General features: G+C 35.7%; 1 protein-coding gene across 3 annotated transcripts in view; it reads left to right on the top strand.

Moving 5' to 3' along the window:
• RABGAP1L (RAB GTPase activating protein 1 like) overlaps positions 1 to 17,363 on the top strand; it is a 762,391-nt gene that overhangs the window by 52,546 nt on the left and 692,482 nt on the right. For all 3 annotated transcript variants that reach the window (XM_006153335.3, XM_027773764.1, XM_027773765.1), the window contains 3 exons: positions 4,941 to 5,007; positions 11,521 to 11,623; positions 16,317 to 16,483. In XM_006153335.3, coding sequence (XP_006153397.1) covers positions 4,941 to 5,007; positions 11,521 to 11,623; positions 16,317 to 16,483 — 337 coding nt within the window. The remainder of the gene's footprint in view (positions 1 to 4,940; positions 5,008 to 11,520; positions 11,624 to 16,316; positions 16,484 to 17,363) is intronic.

Here is a 17,363-nt window from a genome sequence, read left to right as displayed (position 1 = left end):
GGGGGGATGGCCACGCCACAATCCCTTCTCCTTCATTCTCCTCTTGGGATCTTGGGCACGCACGTACACGCACCCAGCGTGAGTTTAAGCCACCAGGTCTAAGACTCGAACCGCAGTTGACTACATGGAAGTTCAGCAACATAGCCATTACGCCAACTGCTGGACCCTTGTCTTGATTTTTTTTAAGCCACCTGGTCCAGGACTTGAACTATGGTCAGCCATATGGAAGTCCAGTGCCTTAACTGCCATGCCATCTGCAGGCCCCTAAAAAAAGTCTTTTTTTTTTTAATTGTCAGAGCATGTGCATATACACATGAGGGAGAGAAAAAGAGACAAAATAACCCTGTAGAGTGTTGTAACATCTCAATTATTTTCCCTCCATTTTTTCATCCTGTTAGGATTTTGGGCATGCATATATATGTACCTGGTCATGTTTTTCAAGCTCCTAGAGCCAGGACTTAAATTGTGGTTGGCCATGTTGGATCTGGCTTTCTATGCATAGTGCTTAACTATTGTGCTGCATGGCCACCTCCTAATATGATAATTATTATAATATAATACTATCTCATTCTCAAGAGGTTTGGCTTCAAATTTTGGGTCATATCAGCTGTTTGTTATAGCAATGTCGGCTGTATCTTTTCTCCACTTTGTTAATATTCTGTATTTATGAGTATAATAGAACTTACCACCTCAGTTTGTAATCGCCTATTTACTTATTTTCCTCCCCTACTAGACTGTGAATTACTTGAGAAAAGAGATGGGATAGCAGTTGGCTTGCTGCCTTATTTATAGAGGAATAAGAAGGAAGTTGAATGAGTTGAACTCCCCAGTGAACTTAATATTCATTAGGTATTTGTGTAACTAATAATAGCTAATTCCTGACACATTATTCCTAATAGATTCCGCTGATCTCCATGGGAAGTCTGATGTGTTTTAATGAAGTACAGTTTTAGAAATGACTAATGCAGTTCAATAGAAAAAGAAGTACTCTTAGTGCTGGAAGAACCCCTAAAATTCATGTAGTATACCTCTCCTATTTTCTAGATGAGAAAGCAGGGGTTCAAGAGAGTTTGTACTTTCACTAAGGTTATACTGCTAATTGGTGGCAGAGTTATTTTTTGTTCATTTGTGTTTTTTTTTTTTTACTTATAAGCTAGGAAAAGAGCATAGAGCAATACATAATCAAAATAAGGTCAAAAGTATTGTCATTTAAGGGAATTCTTAACTTCTAAGATTTCTTTTGTAATAGAGTTTAACATAGGAATGTTATACCTAGAAAATGTAAAATTGTATACATTATACCATTTACTAAGAAGTGCTTGGGAAACAAAAGAGTGTAAAACTTTAACTTTTCAAGAAGAGCAGTTTAGTGGTGAGAATGCACTCCAAATTGTGTGCATAGGTTCCCAAGGAGACTAAGAGAGAGGGAGAAATGATAACTTTTTGTATTATTTGGTATTTGTTAATTTATTATGATACATTTGTCACAGGTTTAAATTAAAAGAGATATTCTATAGAAATTTGTTCTTAAAAAAAAAAAAAGAAAAATCATGAGAGATACCACGGAACAAAGCACACAGGAAAGTAAGAGACAGATCTGTTCTTAGGGGAGACCAAATTTTACATTTGAAAAATAAATCTTTTATTCTTGCTAAGCAAGAATTTAAGGCAGTAGGAAAAGAGATAGTACAGTGATTTCATGAGTAACTATTAAATTGTCAGAAAAGTCATGAAGCATTTTTGCATAGAAAAAAATATGTCATGACTTTCCTAATGACCAAACACAATTTAATTTTTATAGCACTTATTATAGGACTTCATAGGAAAGAGATAATAGTATATAATATATGAAAATTACAAATATTAGGGTATATTTGTTCCTGTTGTAGATTATCTTTTGTTTACAGTACAGTAATATGTTTGACAAATTATTCTCAGAGCTCATCAACTTTGTCTTTGATTTTTATTTGATCATATTCGGTTGCCAAAAGGGAGCTTTAAGGAAGACATCCAAAAACACTCACAGGAAGTACGTACTTACTGTGTACTAAGTTCGTATTTAGTTAGAACCGATTGTTATCATGTTCATGTAAGAAAAGGCCGTGCCACTCTGAAAGTCAGCTTTTGGAAAACAAAGATCAGAATGAGTGTTAACTTAATTATTGTAATACTTATCACTATTTAGAAATTAAAAAAAATCTTACATTTACATTAGTTACATTTTTCATGTCTTCTATAAAATACTCCATAGCATATCCTAAATTTTGGGAAGCCACAGTAAGAACACTCTAATGAGTATAGATATGCACTGTTGGGGGACACTGTGGGCAGGTTACATTACCTTTTGAGTTATAAGACCTACCTAATAGCAGTATGAATCTGGGTAAATTGCTTAGTTTCTCTAGACTTGACTTGACTTATCAACAAAATGGAGTTAATAATGGCTTAACAAATAGAAAAGTTCAGATTTAGCTGAATTTGTAAAGGGTGAAAATCTTTTACAAATAAGGTGATAGTGTCAATAGAATTTCTAAAGCTTCTCTAGAATCAAGCACAAATAGTTAGTAGTATATTAATAATACGTTGGTTTGTATCTTCCCTAATAAAGTAGCCCATTTATTAATGAAATTTATATAACCTTTTTTTTTTTTTTTGGAGAGGTTTTTGGTACACGGTGTGTGTACTTGCCAGAAAGACAGAAAGAGACAGACAGAAAGCGAGAAATCACCCCCTGGGGGGATGGCCACACCGCAATCCCTTCTCCTCCATTCTCCTCTCGGGATCTTGGGCACGCATGTACACATGCCCAGCATGAGTTTAAACCACCAGGTCCAGGACTTGAACTGCGTTTGACTACATGGGAGTTCAGCGACATAGCCATTACGCTAACTGCTGGTCCCAATAACCTTTTTTATAAACTGAGAATTTAGTGTTAACATGCTAATTTCTGAATATGACTGTTGAGGGCCAGGGTAGTAGTTTTTTCTGTGTATCTGGTTTGATATAAGAGAGAGCAGTGTGTCATGTTCTTATTTTTAAAAGCCTCCTTTTTAATTTAACTGGGCTAATTGATTCTGAGCTTTATGTATGGAATAACTCTAAGGCAAATGAAATATCTCCTTAAAAATAATTGATATCTCACTATATTTTCTTTCAATCAACAATTTGTGACCATTTTTATGACCATTTCTGATCACTGGTAACCTTGTATTAATATAGGCAAAATAGTACAGGTGGGTTGGGGTGAGGTTGAGGATGCATGGGTGTTCCTGGGTTGTTTTCTTCTCCTACCCTGTTCTGCTTCCGGTACTTGGGGGAGGATGGCCGGGTTGAGTCATCCCTAGAGAGTGGTAAGAGCAGAAGCAGCAGAGAATCCAGACCCCTGACGGTGGTACCATGAAGTACCCTTTCTCCAAGTTGGGGGCTCAGAAGGGAGCCATCATGAGCAATGATACCATTGTGAGAGAAGGTTGGATTCAGAAGAGGGAGCCCTCTTTGGTAGAGTCCACAGGTAGAAAGGTAGCACAGAATTTATAAGATGACAGGTGGGTGGTTATGCGAATGTCACAGAGGCAGAGGAATAAGAAGGAGCCAGTGTGAGAAGAATTAATATAGGATCTTGAGTGATGCATTTATTTATTTATTTAGGTAACATTTTATTGACTTTTGCATGTATCAAGTTCTGCTTGGAAGATTGTCAGTCAAAACAGGGTTCTGGTCTTTATAGAATAAAGTTTTTTAATCTCAGCACTTTTAAATCAGGTAATTCTTCTTTGTGGTGGGAGGCCATCCTGCGCATTGTAAAATGTTTAGCAGTGTCCCTGGTTTTTACTCACTAGATGAAGTTGCACTCCTTTTGCCTCCATCACCACCCCTTCTGTTGTGATAACTAAAATTGTCTCTTAATTGCTATATGCTCACTGAGGGCAGGGAGCAAAATTATTACTCCTGGTTGAGCACTAGTGCTCATGGTAAAATCAAATGCCAATACAGACCTTCAGCAGCTAACCATTAACATATACATATATAATAAAATTAGCAACTGTAATAAATGCTAATTATGCGAAATATAGAGAACCATGAGACTGTAGCTAGCAAGTGATGATTCCATTATGAATTTGGAACTCAGTCAAACAGGTCAGAGTTTTTATTGAGTACTTGTAACAGGTACCTGATACGAGAAAGAATACTTAAGACATGGTTTTGTACTTTGCAGACAGGCTGGCCGTTTGGGGAAGTTAAGGAAGTTAGGACATGATGGAAGAAGTTATGAAGGCCTTGAAATGGGTAGAAAAATAAAAAGGGTGCACTAGGTAAACATGTATTAAGAAAGAAAGTAGGAATTCTGCCAAAGGTCCATTTGCCCATTTCTCATATCTGCCTATGACCAGTTCTGTGTCTGGGAAGAAGAATGACAACTTTAATTACTTTTCCCCCACCTTTCTATCCCATGGGCCCTGACTAGGGGCTGCTTTAGTTTATACTAATACTGTTAGCTGAGTTAAATAGATCTTTGTGACTACATCCTCAAATTTAACAGCTATTTATTTATATAATTATTCTCTGGAACAAAGCATTCAGAACACCCAAAAGCTACTTGGAACTTAAAGAGTGTTGATTACTTATAAACCAAAGGACTATCTGTAAAGTATTTGAAAAATTTAAATGTATTTGAATTTGAGAAAGAGTAAAAAGTTGAAAATATGAAAAAATATTACATGTAAAATAAAGATCTGTGAATTTAGATAACTTATTTTATATGATTTTATTATGTATTTTCATGAATTTTTACTTGTGGTGTTTCTAGGAAAAAAACATGAAAGTGATATGTAAGTGAAGAGCTCGGATTGTATAGTTATTATAAGAAAGGCTTTTTGCTCTGGGCTTCTGTATATTCTTGATATCTTATTTCTCCTTTTTTTCCCCCCCAATATTTTCAGATGTTTTGGAATGTTATTAAGCCCAGGTCGAAACGTGAAGAACAGTGACATGCATTTACTGGATATGGTAATGATAATCTTAAGCACCTTACCCAAGTATAGATATAGATGATAGTTAATTTATATTTTTAAAGTATTTTCCATTTTAAAATTCTGTTACATTTTCAGAATTGTTCCTTTCAGTTGTATGATAGTAATAAATAAGTTGGGGAACCCAAACTTAAAATTACTTGTAAGAGAGAGATTTAGAAAAATTTTTACCAAAGCAATCATATGCAAGTTGAAAACAAAAGGATAGTGTTTTGACAATGTTCATCTATTCATCTTAGGAAGATGTCTTTTCTTTGAGCCCAAAATAAAAAGTACATGATTATAATAAGCATTTCCAGAGTGAATCTGGTACCTTTCATTTTAGTGCACTGTTATTAATTTGAGTACTGTGATGATACTTTTGTTTTCTTTAAAGCATTTCCTTTTCTGAGTTTCCCCTTGATTAACCTTAACAAAGTATATTTACTGTGGAAATGGTGTTTTTTTTAAAGGTTAGTGTATATTTTTAAAGATTGGTATATCAGTATATATATTAAAGAATCGATACTTGGTGTAAAAATAGCAAGCCATTTTAAACAGAAATACTTTCTAACATTGAGGTTAATGAAAACATTGACTTTGTGATTTAGAAATGTTATAGGATATAGTCATCTTACTTTTAAGTATAAAGTTATTTACTTAGTGAACTGAGATTTTTATATTTAGTGATTAGAAGCACTACATGTTTTCTTCCTTTCAGCTGTGTTTTGCAAATGTCAGTTAAATATCACTAATTATGTCAGCTTTTTCTTTGAATTATTTTATGGTAATAGCAACATTGATTTCCAGCAGTACTGGAATAGCTCATTCAGGCTTTGGGGCACCTATTTGTGTGCCAAGACTTGTGTGAAGTGCTGAGGTTATCAATATAGGTAAAATATAGTTTTTAACATCTATGGGTTTATAATCTTGTGATGGAAATAGATATACAGTAGTAGGCTAGGGACTCTCTCTGGTGGTACAGTGAAATATAGAGGAGGGACCAGCAGATGGCATAATAGTTACATTGCTGGACTCCCACGTAATTGACTGTGGTTTGAGTCCTGGACTCGGAGGCTTAAAGCTCACACCAGACATGTATGCGTGTGTGTACAAGATCCTGAGAGAATGGAGGAGAAGGGATTGTGGTGTGGCCATCCCACACTGGGGGTGGTTTCTCGCTTTCTGTCTGTCTGTCTCTCAGGCAAATGCACATGCCCTATAGCAAAAATCTCTCAAAAAAAAACCCCAAAAACAAAAAGAAATATAGAGGAAACAGTGGCTGGATAGGTCAGGTAAGGACAACCAGTTACATTAAATGTGAAAACATAAATTAGCTATTGATCCATCTCTCTTCCATCTCTCTCTAGAATATATCAGTGATGAAGGTGGTTTTACTAAGGCAAACCATAACATTTTAGAGCTTTGAAAATTCTATAAGGAGGCAGTTTGGGAGCATTTAGGCATTAACACCTTAAGATTCTAAAAACAAAACAAAACAAAACAAAAAAAAAACCTTAAGATTCTAGATACTAACTAATCATGCTCTTTTGGAGTTTAAAATATTAAGATGATAACTAGTAGAGCTTTTTCTGTAAAGTTAAATTCAGATTACAGAATCATAGAAGTGGTGTGAACTTTTTTTTTTTGGAAAGGTTTTTTGCTATAGGGCACGTGTGCTTGTCAGAAAGACAGAGAGAGACAGAGAAACAGAAAGTGAGAAATCACCCCCCCAGCCCTGGGAGGATGGCCATACCGCAATCCCTTCTCCTCCATTCTCTCCGGATCTTGGGCATGCATGTTCACGTGCCTGGCATGAGTTTAAGCCACCGAGTCCAGGACTCGAACCGTGATTGACTACTTGGTAGTGCAGCAACATAGTCATTGCACCAACTGCTTGTCGCAAAGTGGTGTGAATGTCTGAGGCCCCTTCCATTTTATCTAACTTATAGAGTACACTTCTACCTGTGTTCATATTGAAATCAAAGGGCTTGTCAGTATTTATGCTTCTGGATAGAGAAGCTTATCTATAGAACAGATAGTTGGACAATTGGGAGGGTTCGTATTTGCAGTTATTAACCATTGTGACTTGTTATTACCCAGTGTTATTAATATTCATTGTCTCGTAATACGTGGTCATGGACCCTTGGCTAGTCTGCACCTAATAAAAAGGAAGTCAATACATTATATTGAAACCTCACTCTTGTTATTACAAAGTTATTTCTTTATAATAATCTGAAATCATAACTTTGCCTACTTAGTCTCTGTTTTGCCCTTTAAAGCAAGATGTTACTCTTGGGTTGTTGGAAAAGTTGTGATGCATTTTTGCATAGAAAAACAGGGAAAATATGTCATGATTTTTCTGACAACCCAATACTTCTTCTATGGTACTCCCAAATATCATGGAACATTAAAAACAAATTTCATCTTCTTACATTTTATTTATTTTAACTAACTTTGAAAAGTATATAATTATATTTAATTTAATAATTTGTGAGACTTTAATTTGTTTCAAATGATTTTTAAATAATACTTGCTTTTCTAGGAATGCTATCTAATAAGCTAAATTAATTGAAACTTTTCTAGATTAATAAATGTATAAATTTGGCTTACTAAATTAAGGGCCAGCCCCATGGCCTGGTGGTTTAGGGAGCTGGATCCTACATGGCCAACTAAGGTTTGAATCCTGACCCTCGCTCCTTTTTTTTTTTTTTTTTGAGAGGTTTTTGCTATAGGGCACGTGCGCTCGCCAGCCAGCCAGAGGGAGACAGAGAGACAGAAAGTGAGAAATCACCCCCCAGGGGGGATGGCCATGCCGCAATCCCTTCTCCTTCATTCTCCTCTTGGGATCTTGGGCACGCACGCACACGCGCCTGGCGTGAGTTCAAGCACCGGGTCCGGGACTCAAACCGCGGTCGACTACGTGGGAGTCCAGTGACATAGTCATTATGCTAACTGCTGGTCCCCCACCTTGGCTTCTTGAAAAATATGTCAGGCACATGTGTGTGCATATGCCCCAGATCCTTAAAGGATGGGGTAAAAAAGGGGATTGCTTTCTCACTCTCCTTGAAATATGTACACACACACACACACACACACATACATACACACACATAAGAGTTTCTTTTTTAGTCTGACCATACACACACACACACACATATATATGATCTTCATGAAAAAGAACGTTGTACTTATAAGTGAAAAATACTTCTTGGTTAAATAGCTTGATTACTTTTTTATATTAAGTATGTATATAAATGAAGTCACATGTAAACAGAATTATTTTTTGTGGAGTACAAGTAACAGAGACTTAGTTATCTTCCGATAATAAAAATATTATTGTTCAAGATGCTTACAGTGTAGGAATAAGGAAATGAGGATGTTTAATCCATGAATATTGATACCTAGGAATAGTGTCATAGTAAGATATCAGGAAAAGCAGAAAACTTGCTAGACCCTGGTTTCCTGGAACTGGAACACAATTTGAAATTTAAAATTAAAGTCCTAGAGATGTCTCAGAAAATTTATTTGCCATTTAATAAATAACCATTTAGTGACATTAGACCAGTGGCTAGACCCACAGTTAGAAATGCACTTTACATTTTAATCCTAAAAAGGCGAAGTTAAAATTTCCCAGAGCAGTCCTAATCCTTACATTTGTAATGGACTTTATTTTCTCTTCAACATGCTCTTTACCTGTACCTTTTATGCTTTTCCTTTCCTTCCTGCCTCTCAATGCCTACCTTTGTTTTTGTCTTATGTGATTTATAATTTTTCTTAAAGACTTAATTTTATTCATTCATTTATTTAAATCTGACCAGAGAGACACACATAGAGATTGAGAGAAAGAAAGAGAGAAAGTGAGAAACCAAGCCACCAGGTCCGGGACTCAAACTGTGGTTAGCCATGTGGGGAGTCTACAGCACCTTTAATGACCATGCTACCTGCTGGTCCCCAGTAAATTTTGTTTTAAGAGAGAGATTTTTGTTATGGGGCATGTGTGCTTACCAGAGAGACAGAAAGTGAGAAGTAATTTCCCCTGTTGGATGGCCACACTGGAACCCCTTCTTTTTTTTTTTTTTTTAGGTTTTTGCTATAGGACGCATGAGCTCACCAGAAAGACAGAGACAGACAGAAAGTGAGAAGTCACCCTCTGGGAGGATGGCCATGCTGCAATCCCTTCACCTCCTTTTTCCTCTCGAGATCTTGGGCATGCATGCACACGCGCCTGGCGTGAGTTTAAGCCACCGGGTCCGGGACTCGAACCACAATCGACTATGTGGGAGTCCAGCGACATAGCCATTACACTAACTGCTGATCCCTGGAGTTCCTTCTTCATTTTTCTCCCAGGCATGCATGCACACCTGGCTTGAGTTTTATGCAGCTGTTTCTGGGACTCAAACTGCGGTTGACTGTGGGAGTTCAGCGATGTAACCATTAACACCATCTGCTGATCCTCATGATTTGTAATATTTAAGGCTTTTTAAATTTGATTTTTCCATTTCTCTTATCACTTACCATTTTTCAAATATTCTGCTGTTCTTTATTTAATTTTCTTTCTATAATTAGTTATCTTATAACTTTGCTTTACATGTGGCTTATCATGGCTTTGATTTCTCATGAAAATCTTTTAGTTTCCCTTTCTAATTGACTCTTTCCTTGGTGTTTGTCAATTGAAAGAGGGATTTTGATTGGCTTAGCTAACCTTTTTAAATACATGCACAGCACAAGTTCTTTCTGATCCAGAACTGGATTGGTTTCTTTTGGATCAGAAGCTCATTCCTGTTTTAAATAGGGACCTTATTAGGAAGTAGATGCATATGTGTGTGTGTATGAGAGAAACAGAGACCCAAACCATAAATACATAAGTGTGTTGGAGGTGCTGAGAAGGTTTCCTGTGCAAATGGCCTTGAGTATACTTCTTTTTTTTTTTTTTTGAGAGGTTTTTTCGCTATAGGGCGCGTACGCTCGCCTGACAGACAGAGACATAGAGAAAGAAAGCGAGAAATCACCCCCCAGGGGGGATGGTCATGCCGCAATCCCCTCTCCTCCATTCTCCTCTCGGGACACCGGGCACGCACACACACGCGCCCGGCGCGAGTTCCAAGCCACCGTGTCCGGGACGCAAACCACGGTCGACTACGTGGGAATCCAGGGACATAGCCATTATGCTAACTGCTGGTTCCCGAGTATACTTCATTTTTGAAATGCAGGGTGCCTGCACTGAGCTGTACTATCTGATTAGTGAATTATTACTAATACATTAGAAACATACATAGTAATTATGCAAATGACTGGCACAATTTTAAAGAGATTCAGAGAAGCATCTATAATGGAGTTATAATGAAAAGGAAAAAAATTCTCCTTTAGTCTGATCATCTTAACATTTCTATTCATAATGAGGAATTTGGTACATAAAATTGATAGTGCTGTAGGTATAATTCTTTTATATAAGCTACACATATTTGTATGCATGTGTGCTGTTACCCCATGGGACAGTCTTTATCCTCCTCTCTCTACATACATATACAACTCATATATGGCCAAGCTGATATGCTAGCTTCTTTAGTGAGAGTTAAAGCTGACTTGGTAAAAGTCTTAAAGACTGGAGGAGATAAAGAGATAAGATATGGGGAAAAGGACTGACTATAAGTAAGGGTAGAGGGACAGATTTAATAACTTTGGGCATTGATTACAACAAAAACTAGTCTACTGATTTTGACATATGATTATAAGAAAGTATTTAAATATCTGACACAGATAATAGAAAAGTATTAACTTTAAAGATACTACTATAAAGTAAATTAACATTTTAGGAATATATTAAAAATTAGAACATTAGAAAATAATATTAACTTCCTCCATGTGATTAACATTTCAGTTTAACTGTCTTCAGTTAATTCTATATTATAGTTTCTGTTTGTTTACTTCTTCCATGAGTGAGACATACAGACACAGAGACAGAGAGAAAGCATTCTTAACAGGGTCTTGATGCTGTGACATATGCTCAGCCTCAGTTAGCTCTGGACCACATACATATGTAGCCTGGAGCACTCAGAACAGTCTCTGGGCACAAACCTGGAATCTTCCCATATGGGTCCGCCTTGTAGAGTGTTCTGTTTTATTCCTGTGCCACTATATGGCCCCTCTGTATTGTAGTTTAATAGAAGCTGTGTAAACCCTTACATGTGTAGGTATATGAAATTTTGACAGCCAGTGTAAGATCAAGTTAAGTACAGTGTCACAACAATGTTTTTGTCTTTTAGTGTATAAGGGTATGCATTATTTTTTCCAAAAGGTACATATCTCTAAATGGGAACTGTTTTTGAAGAAGACTGTAGGAGAATTTAATACTTAAAGAAATGGGTGAAAAAAATTGTGGTGAAAATTAAGTTCTTGTTTGATTGTAAATCTGTTTTAATAAATGTGATTGCTTAAACTAAGATATAATTTAAAATGGTGATTTTCTTGATGTGAAGATTGTTGGTGATTCCTCTCTGAACTTTTACAGGAATCCATGGGAAAGAGCTATGATGGGAGAGCTTATGTTATCACTGGCATGTGGAACCCCAATGCACCAATATTTCTGGCACTTAATGAAGAAACTCCAAAAGGTTACTTTTATAAAAAAGATTCTTTACTTGCTTTAAATTTTATATGACAGTGTTATTTTTTCATGTTTTAAAATTTTCTAGTATTTATTAAAAGTGGAGATATTTAGAATTTGAGGCTTCTTTTCATACTTTATACTTCTATGGGGGAAACTCACAGTATTCAAAAGAATTCTCCAAATATGAATTGATTTGATTAGATTATATAGAAATGTTTAGACTTTGTGGGGACCAGCAGTTAGTGTAATGGCTATGTCACTGGACTCCCAAGTAGTCGACCACGGTTAGAGTCCCGTACCCGGTGGCTTAAACTCACATCGGGCACATGTGCGTGTGTGCCCAAGATCCCAAGAGCAGAATAGAGGAGAAGGGATTGCGGCCTGGCCATCCCCCCTAAGGGGTGATTTCTCGCTTTCTGTCTCTCTCTCTGTCTCTGTCTTTCTGGCGAGTGCACACGCCCTATAGCAAAAACCTCTCCAAAAAATAAAAATAAAAGAAACATTTAGACTGTGTTTACATGTGATCACTATAGAGGAGCTTTCTTTTTCTTTTTTCTTTTTTTGGAGAGGTTTTCGCTATAGGGCGCGTGCGCTTGCCAGACAGACAGAGAGAGACATAGAGACAGAAAGCGAGAAATCACCCCCCCAGGGGGGATGGTCACGCCGCAGTCCCTTCTCCTCCATTCTCCTCTCGGGATCTTGGGCATGCATGCACATGTGCCCGGTGTGAGTTTTAAGCCATCAGGTCCGGGACGTGAACCGCAGTCGACTACATGGGAGTCCAGCGACATAGCCATTACGCTAACTGCTGGTTCCCTAGAGGAGTTTTCTTTAAAGAGATGTGTGATACAGGAACATGAAAAATGATGAAAACAATAAATTCTGAAATCTTGTATATTATTTTAACTTATTTTTACATGAATTACTTATTTTTTAATTATTGGTTTTGGTCTTGACCTTTGGGATCCTGGTAATATGATTTAAGGATTTCGTTGTGGCAAACATTTTTTTTCCTAGTTTGCTACTTTTTTGTTGTATTTAACATGTCTACTATTGGAGAGAATTTATAAATGTTAAACAGTCACATTTGTCATTTTTCCCACATATGTCTTTACTCCTACTTTATCCATGTATCTATTAATTGCCAATTTTTTTGGTCCCACATCCTCTACCTTTAAACTAAATTTAAAGTTTTATCTTATGAATAAAATGCCTTACCCTAAATGCCTTACTGCCATTCAACTGATAATTTATATTTTGAACATAATGGATCAGTTTATTTATTTTTAGTATTTTATTATTTATTTTACACCCACAGTAGACTTTAAGTTTAGGACAGGAAGCATCAGTGAATTCTGATGTGGGAATAGTATGTTAATGGGCATTGATTATAACAAAAATTAGTGTACTGATTTTGATATATAATTATAAGAAAATATTTAAATATCTGACACATAGATAATAGAAAAGTATTAACTTTAAAGGTACTAAATACTACAAAGTAAATTAATATTTTAAGATAATTTAATTTTCTTAAGAAAGGGTAATTACCAGTTCTATAAATTGTGTGTATTTGATCACATATTAAGATGTCTAAAAATCCTCATTTTAGACTAAAAAGAGAAAAAATAATGATTATGTAAAATTTCGCTTTCCATATATTAGGAATAAAAGACAGGCTTATAAATATCAGCCCATAACCTTTTTTCTTGTAATCATTAAGAGAGAAAACACAAAAATGAAGAAAATAGGCCACTTGATGATTTTTTAAGAGTAAAACAGGAATTTCAAATATCAAGTTATAGGAGTTTTTATATTTTTACATAACATACTGTTCAATTTCATTTTGCATTGTAGTACAGGAAACAAAGATAATTTGTTTTAAATTTATTCTATGAAAATGAACTTTATATAATACTATTATATAAATATTCTGATTCAAGATATAATGGGTTTTAAGTTTAAAAATGTTTTATATACTAATTACAAATTGCTCTGTTTTCTAAAATTTCCAAATGGTGTCCTTGAAATTCTGTATTACTTGGAGAATTCATAAATCAAATAAAATTAGATTTTTAGGATGTTAGGCTCTGAGAGATAAAATATCTTAGATCTTTGCATGGCATTAAGATCCAGTTGAGTTTTATTTTTCTCTTATGCTGCCACAGTGCTCCTCTTAGACTTTAAGGTTGTTTTCTGTGTTACTTTTCTCTTATGCTGCCACAGTGCTCCTCTTAGACTTTAAGGTTGTCTAGGTCAAGCACAATGTCTAGAAAATTATAATTTTTCTTGAATTGACAGGTGTAATACCTGGATTTAGTGAGAATATATCGCTAATAATGAATTTGATATTAATATTGGGTTAATATATGATATTAATATTGGGTTAATATTTGTTTAATTTGATATTAATATTGGGTCATCAGAAGAGTCATGATGCATTTTTGCATTGAAAAATACATCATAACTCTTCCAATGTCCCAGTAGAAGTATAGTTGAGGAGTATAAATGTTCTATAATTAAAAAAAAATGCTATTGAAATGTTCCTTTTAATGGTGGGCATGGTTATTTGGACTAGAACTAAACATTATGGACAAAATAAATTTTTAAAATAGTTATAAAGCGATGAAGGGGGTGCCATCAGGTGGTGTGGTGGTTAAGGCGCTGGACTCACATATGGGCTACCTCAGTTTTAGTTCCACACCTGGTGACTTGTGTTCTCATTCCACCCATCTCTCTGTCTCTCTCTGGTGAGCACACATGCCCTATAACAAATTAAAAAAAAAATAATACTTTAAAAAAAAAAAAGGGCATGAGGAATTTACAAAATGGTATGGAATGACCAAGTCATAGATTTAAAAACCCAATTGACTATCAAGCAGGATAAATAAAACTGAAATCCATCATATTTCTTTATTTAAAAAAAATTTAAAGAATTATTTTAACTTTATTTATTTATTTATTTATTTTAATTTGACTAGAGAGGGACAGAGTGAGTGAGTGAGAGAGAGAGAGAGAGAGAGAGAGAGAGAGAGAGAGAGAAAGCAAGACTCTTTTTTAAAGAGTGAGAAAGCAAGCCTCCAGGTTCAGGACTTGAACCACAGTCAACCACGTGAGATTCCAGTGCCCTTAACCACCACACCAGCTGCCGGTTCCCTACTTTTTAAAAAAAATTTAAAATTTTTGTGAGACCATGCATGTGCTTACTGGAGAGAGGTGGTATTTAGGGGAGAGGAGGCAGGACGTGAGAAAGTACCTCCCATGGGGAATGGTCACGCCATAGTGCCTTTACCTTCATTTCTCCCTCCTTTTTGGATTTTGGGTGTGCATGCTCATGTACCCAGTGTGTTTCTCATGCTGCCAGATCTGGGATTCAAACTTTGTAGTAAGCCATATGGGGATGCAGCTTCCTTAACCACCATGCCACAGGATGTCCCCAAATCCATATTCAGTCCATCATAGTGATACCAAAGAAACCAATTGATGCTGGCCCAGAAGATTCTATATTCAAACTAAATTTAGTCTTTGACTAAGTACATTTTTTTTGAGAGGTTTATGCTATAGGGCGTGTGCACCTGCCAAAAAGACAGAGAGAGACAGAGAGACAGAGAGCGAGAAATTACCCCCCCCAGGGGGGATGGCCATGCCGCAAACCCTTCTTCTCCATTCTCCTCTCGGGATCTTGGGCACGCACGCACACGTGCCCGGTGTGAGTTTAAGCCACTGGGTTTGGGACTCAAAACAAAGTCAACTACTTGGGAGTCCAGCGACATAGCCATTACACTAACTGCTGGCCCCATTGATTAAGTAAATATTTTAAACAAGAGCTAAAATTTTGACTTACAGCATTATACTGATGTTATCTGAAAGCACTTGCCAGGACTCTGCCTATATACATATATACATATACGTGTGTTTGTGTGTGTGTGTGTGTGTGTATTGGGTTGTCAGAAAAGTCATGACATATTTTTTCTATGCAAAAATGCATCATGACTTTTCTGACAACCCAGTATATAAATTAGGTATACATTATATTTTATATATGTATACATTTATACATATGTTGTACATAGTATATGTAATATGTGTGTGTGTGTGTGTGTGTGTGTGTGTATGAAAACTGCACAGAACTATCTTATTGGAGCTTTGATTAATGATTCTCATGATAGTAAATAATATTATAAACAGTGAGGATACTGACAAATCTCCAGGGACTTTCTTTAAAACATAAAACATGGAAATTTTTACAGAAAGCTAAATATCTCTGCTGCTAATGACAGTTTTTCCCATGTAGCTCATCAAATAAGCCTACTAATTTGTAGTATCTCTTTTTATAAAATGAAGGACACAATTCTGTGATTTTCTTTTCAGAGGTTTTTGGGAAATCTGATAGTTTTATAGTAAATGGTATCTAGGAAATTTTATTTTATTTTTATATTAAGGACTGATTTGGGAAACAAAAAGAGAAAATTGTCAACATACTTGAATATTCAATTAAGAAATTCATTAGTATCTGGGAAAGGTACTTATAATGCATGGTTACGTATTTGGTCAAAGTGGTACTAAAACTAAAAGTAAGTAGAGAAAGTAATATAATTGTAAGGAACCTTAATGCTTTAATAAGTGAGAAACATTTTTTTAAAAAATAATCAAGGAATAGTAAAGCCAGAATAAATCTCAGAAAATTTCTTCTACAGATAAACGAGTGTACATGACTGTGGCAGTGGATATGGTAGTGACAGAGGTGGTGGAGCCTGTCCGCTTTCTTCTGGAGACGGTAGTTCGTGTGTATCCTGCAAATGAACGGTTTTGGTATTTTAGCAGAAAGACTTTCACAGAGACTTTCTTCATGAGATTGAAACAGGTAGGACTTTTTTGTTCTCTTTATATATAGTAACATGTATTTTTCTTTCTACCTTTCTTTTTATGGCAAGGTAATTACTTAAGTAGCAATAAAACTTTTGAGGAGTGATATTCGAAGTCAACCAATAGGGTGTTTGAAAAATTGACATCCAGGTAATATGAGTCAAGAATAATCCAATTAGTGTAATAATTGTGTACTTTCCCCCTAGAAATCTGTATGTATACTTGTAAAGTATGAACATATTTTTTTCTAACAGTTTTAAAAAATGTATTCATGATAGAGTGCATGTGCATACATGTGAAAGAATGAAAGAGGGGAGAAGCACCCTCCACAGGGTCTGCTTACACCATGATTCCCATTTTAGGCCTCTACCTATAGGATCTTGGTCACTTGCACACATGCTCAGCATGTTTCAAGACAGTTGGGCTGGGGTTTTGCATTGGAATGCCTTGTGGAATCCAGCTCTCTTGACCAGCACATTACATTATCACTGCACCACACAGCTGATCCTGAAAATACTTAATGAAAATATTGATTCTGTACATAAGACAACTTTTCTGCCCTTATCTATAATTATTTAAAACTAAAATGATAGAGCACAGAAATATTATAAGCTTATTAAGTTATAATGAAAATATTTCCAAGAAATACCTAATTGCCATAGTTAATTCTGCATGTGATATTAAATACCTGGCATCATACGAACATCTTGTTTGGGTTCATCATTAGGTTGCAAAATTATTTTAATAGTAAATAAAAAAATTAGGGTTTCTGTGGAATCCTTAAATTTGGCAATATTAGGTAAATTACATAATTTTTGCTTTGTAGAGAAGGAAGTTTACAGTGAAAAGTAATTTGGATTGAGATTTCTCTCTTTCCC

The sequence above is a fragment of the Tupaia chinensis genome, unplaced genomic scaffold (assembly GCF_000334495.1).
Source record: "Tupaia chinensis unplaced genomic scaffold, TupChi_1.0 Scaffold000369_1, whole genome shotgun sequence".
NCBI classification, from domain to species: domain Eukaryota; kingdom Metazoa; phylum Chordata; class Mammalia; order Scandentia; family Tupaiidae; genus Tupaia; species Tupaia belangeri.
This window is presented reverse-complemented; position numbering and strand designations above follow the sequence as displayed.